Source organism: Merops nubicus, unplaced genomic scaffold (genome assembly GCF_000691845.1).
Source record: "Merops nubicus isolate BGI_N331 unplaced genomic scaffold, ASM69184v1 scaffold34372, whole genome shotgun sequence".
Taxonomy (NCBI): Eukaryota; Metazoa; Chordata; class Aves; order Coraciiformes; family Meropidae; genus Merops; species Merops nubicus.
In genome coordinates, this window is record NW_008596141.1 from 1,525 (window position 1) to 3,964 (window position 2,440).

At 45.2% G+C, this 2,440-nt stretch overlaps 1 protein-coding gene across 1 annotated transcript in view; it reads left to right on the forward strand.

Annotated features, from left to right (window-relative positions):
* Positions 1 to 2,281: 2,281 nt before the first annotated feature.
* LOC103769127 (glutathione S-transferase theta-1) overlaps positions 2,282 to 2,440 on the forward strand; it is a gene marked incomplete at its 5' end in the record, with an annotated part of 5,207 nt that continues 5,048 nt past the window's right edge. The window contains one exon of the mRNA XM_008936302.1: positions 2,282 to 2,369. Within this exon, the coding sequence (XP_008934550.1) occupies positions 2,282 to 2,369 (88 nt within the window). The remainder of the gene's footprint in view (positions 2,370 to 2,440) is intronic.

Below are 2,440 nucleotides of genomic sequence, written 5' to 3' on the forward strand. Positions count from 1 at the left end.
GATGGAGGCTGCCCTCACCCCCTGCTCACTTCTCCTGTTGTTTCTCAGCTGCTTTGGGTGGTGAACGTGGACAGCAGAACAGCCCAACAGCCAGGTCTGAGACTTGACTGGTCGTTGCTGCTGGTCGTTGCTGCTAAGTGAGACTTGAACTTCCTGCTGTGTTTTTCCAAGGCTCATCTGAACTCTGCAGCTCTCACCAGAGCTGGGTGTGTGGTGGCCACTGGCTTTTGGAGCCCTTCTAAAAGCACAGGACCAAGCACCTTCCCAGAGCAACTCCTTGCATGACAGCAAATTTTCCTCATGTTTTTATGATATAAATCATGGGTGTGAGGCACGTTGTCCTTGTACTTTGCCAGCTGGCTTCACTTTCAGGGATTTTTTTTTTTTTCCACTCAAGTTTCTCAGTTACCAGGCTTAACGTGCACTTTCTATCTGGCTCTTGAGAAGTCCTTTCATCCCACCTCTCCTGACAGTGCTGCCTGGTTCTGCTGTGCACGTGGAACCTCTTACTCTGCTCAGCTGGGGGCTGCCATCGCTGCAGGCAGCCAGAGACATTTCCTAGGGAGATGGAAGACATGGGTTGGAATCCCTTCAGACAGGACATGGAAAACCACCAGCATTTAAAAAAGCGCTTCTCAAAGAAGACACAAGGTAGAGGCTAGTCAGCTAGAAAGAACAGGGTAGTAGTATTTGCTTTGCTTGATTTGTTTCATTACTGGGAAAATAGTTTGTAATTAGTAATGCAGTAGCCTTTCTCCCACCCTTTCCCAAAGCCAACCACAAATAAACTTGATAGTCCAAAGGCTGGTTTTATTTCTTGGAGATAATTTCCTGGAGATTATTTCGTGCTGCACTTTTGTCCAATAATGCAGACACTGCCACTGCCTCCTGGATGGGGGGAGATAGTTCTTGGGGATGTAGGTCACTGTCAGTTAACAGGTCTTTTTTTTATTATTAATATTATTTAGCAAAGGGATTTTTGTACAAGACCTCCTGCTGGTCATGATTTGATCAGGATTTGCACCCAAAATGTCATGTCACCTTCTAGAGACCACTTAAAACAAGCAAAGCAAAACAAACGCCCCAAACATTTTTTTTTTACGTAGGTGTTCCTGGACTCTTGTACAATTCCTTGGCACTTAACTGCTGACTGGCAAGTGGGAAACTGGAAACATTATTAGATAGTCAGCTGTTAATGCCTCCAAACTCCAAGGGACTGTGCAGTTTAAACTCTTTTGGGATGGTGTCTTCCTCCAGCATTTTCCTAACAGAGGTAGACTGACACGCAGAGCCAGGAGTGATGCAGGGTAGAGGTGTTGGAGCTTCCCTGCTCCTTAGCAAATGTCCACTGTGGCAGAGTGAATTAATTCATGAGCCTGCTCTTACATTACTAGCATTCATTTTTTTCCTGTTGCAGCAAAAACTCTGGAAACATCCTCAGCTGTGTGTCTGCTGAGGGATCAGGTCTGTTGACAGCATTTACTTTCTTTATAAATGCTCAATTCCCTCTGCTCTGCAGAGGCAAACAAAGAGTAAAAAGATTTTGCTCTGTGTGTCTGAAAGCCAGCCGGGTTCTCTCTGATTGATTAGCCACAGCAGTGATCTCTGTGGGCACAGGGCTTCTCAGTTGCTTGCCATCATGACTCCATCCGACCTAGAGTCAGCCACATTTACAAACTGTGGGAAAATTGCTTTGTTTCAGTGTTGTCTGTGGGAACAGGAGAAGGAGTAGCAACCATCTGCCCTCATTAGGATGCTCTGTGTGCAAACCCAACTTTTTCAGACCCTGTTTCCTTGGTAAATATTAAAATATAAGTAAACATGAAATATCATTGTCTTCATCCTAGCTTTTGTCCTCTGCCCCAGCCCCTGTTTCTACAGCTGTAGGACACACTTTTCTCCAGTCAGCTACTCCTGGTTATCCACAATAGTATTTTCAATACTGGCGCCTTCTTTGTGGTATCTAAGTGCTTTTCAGGGAGTGATTTTTTTTTTTTTTTAAGGTAAATTTTGCAAGTATTGCTGATACTGGAGTCAAGCAACAGAATTCCTGTTTCAAAGTGTGAACTGCTCCATGCCACGTGCCCAGCCTGAGCCAACTGCCCTCTGCAGATAGCTTGTACACTGACACTCCCATTTCATTACCTCTTAATTGCGAAATACGACCATATAGGGAAGATCTAACACAGGTCACTGACTGACCAGTTGGCTACAGGTACTTCATTTGTTGTCCACTGGCAGTTGCACTCCTAACCTCTGACTTACCTGTTCATGTTCTTAGGGCCATCAAATAGTGAAGGAGCTGGCAAAGTCAGCCTCTTGAAGAAAGTACCAGCACTAAAGGATGGAGACTTCACCCTAGCAGAATGGTAAGATCTTGGTCCTTGGACCTCCTTGGGTACCAGGAATCTGTGCAGCATTCAGGAGTTGTCATTCCTGC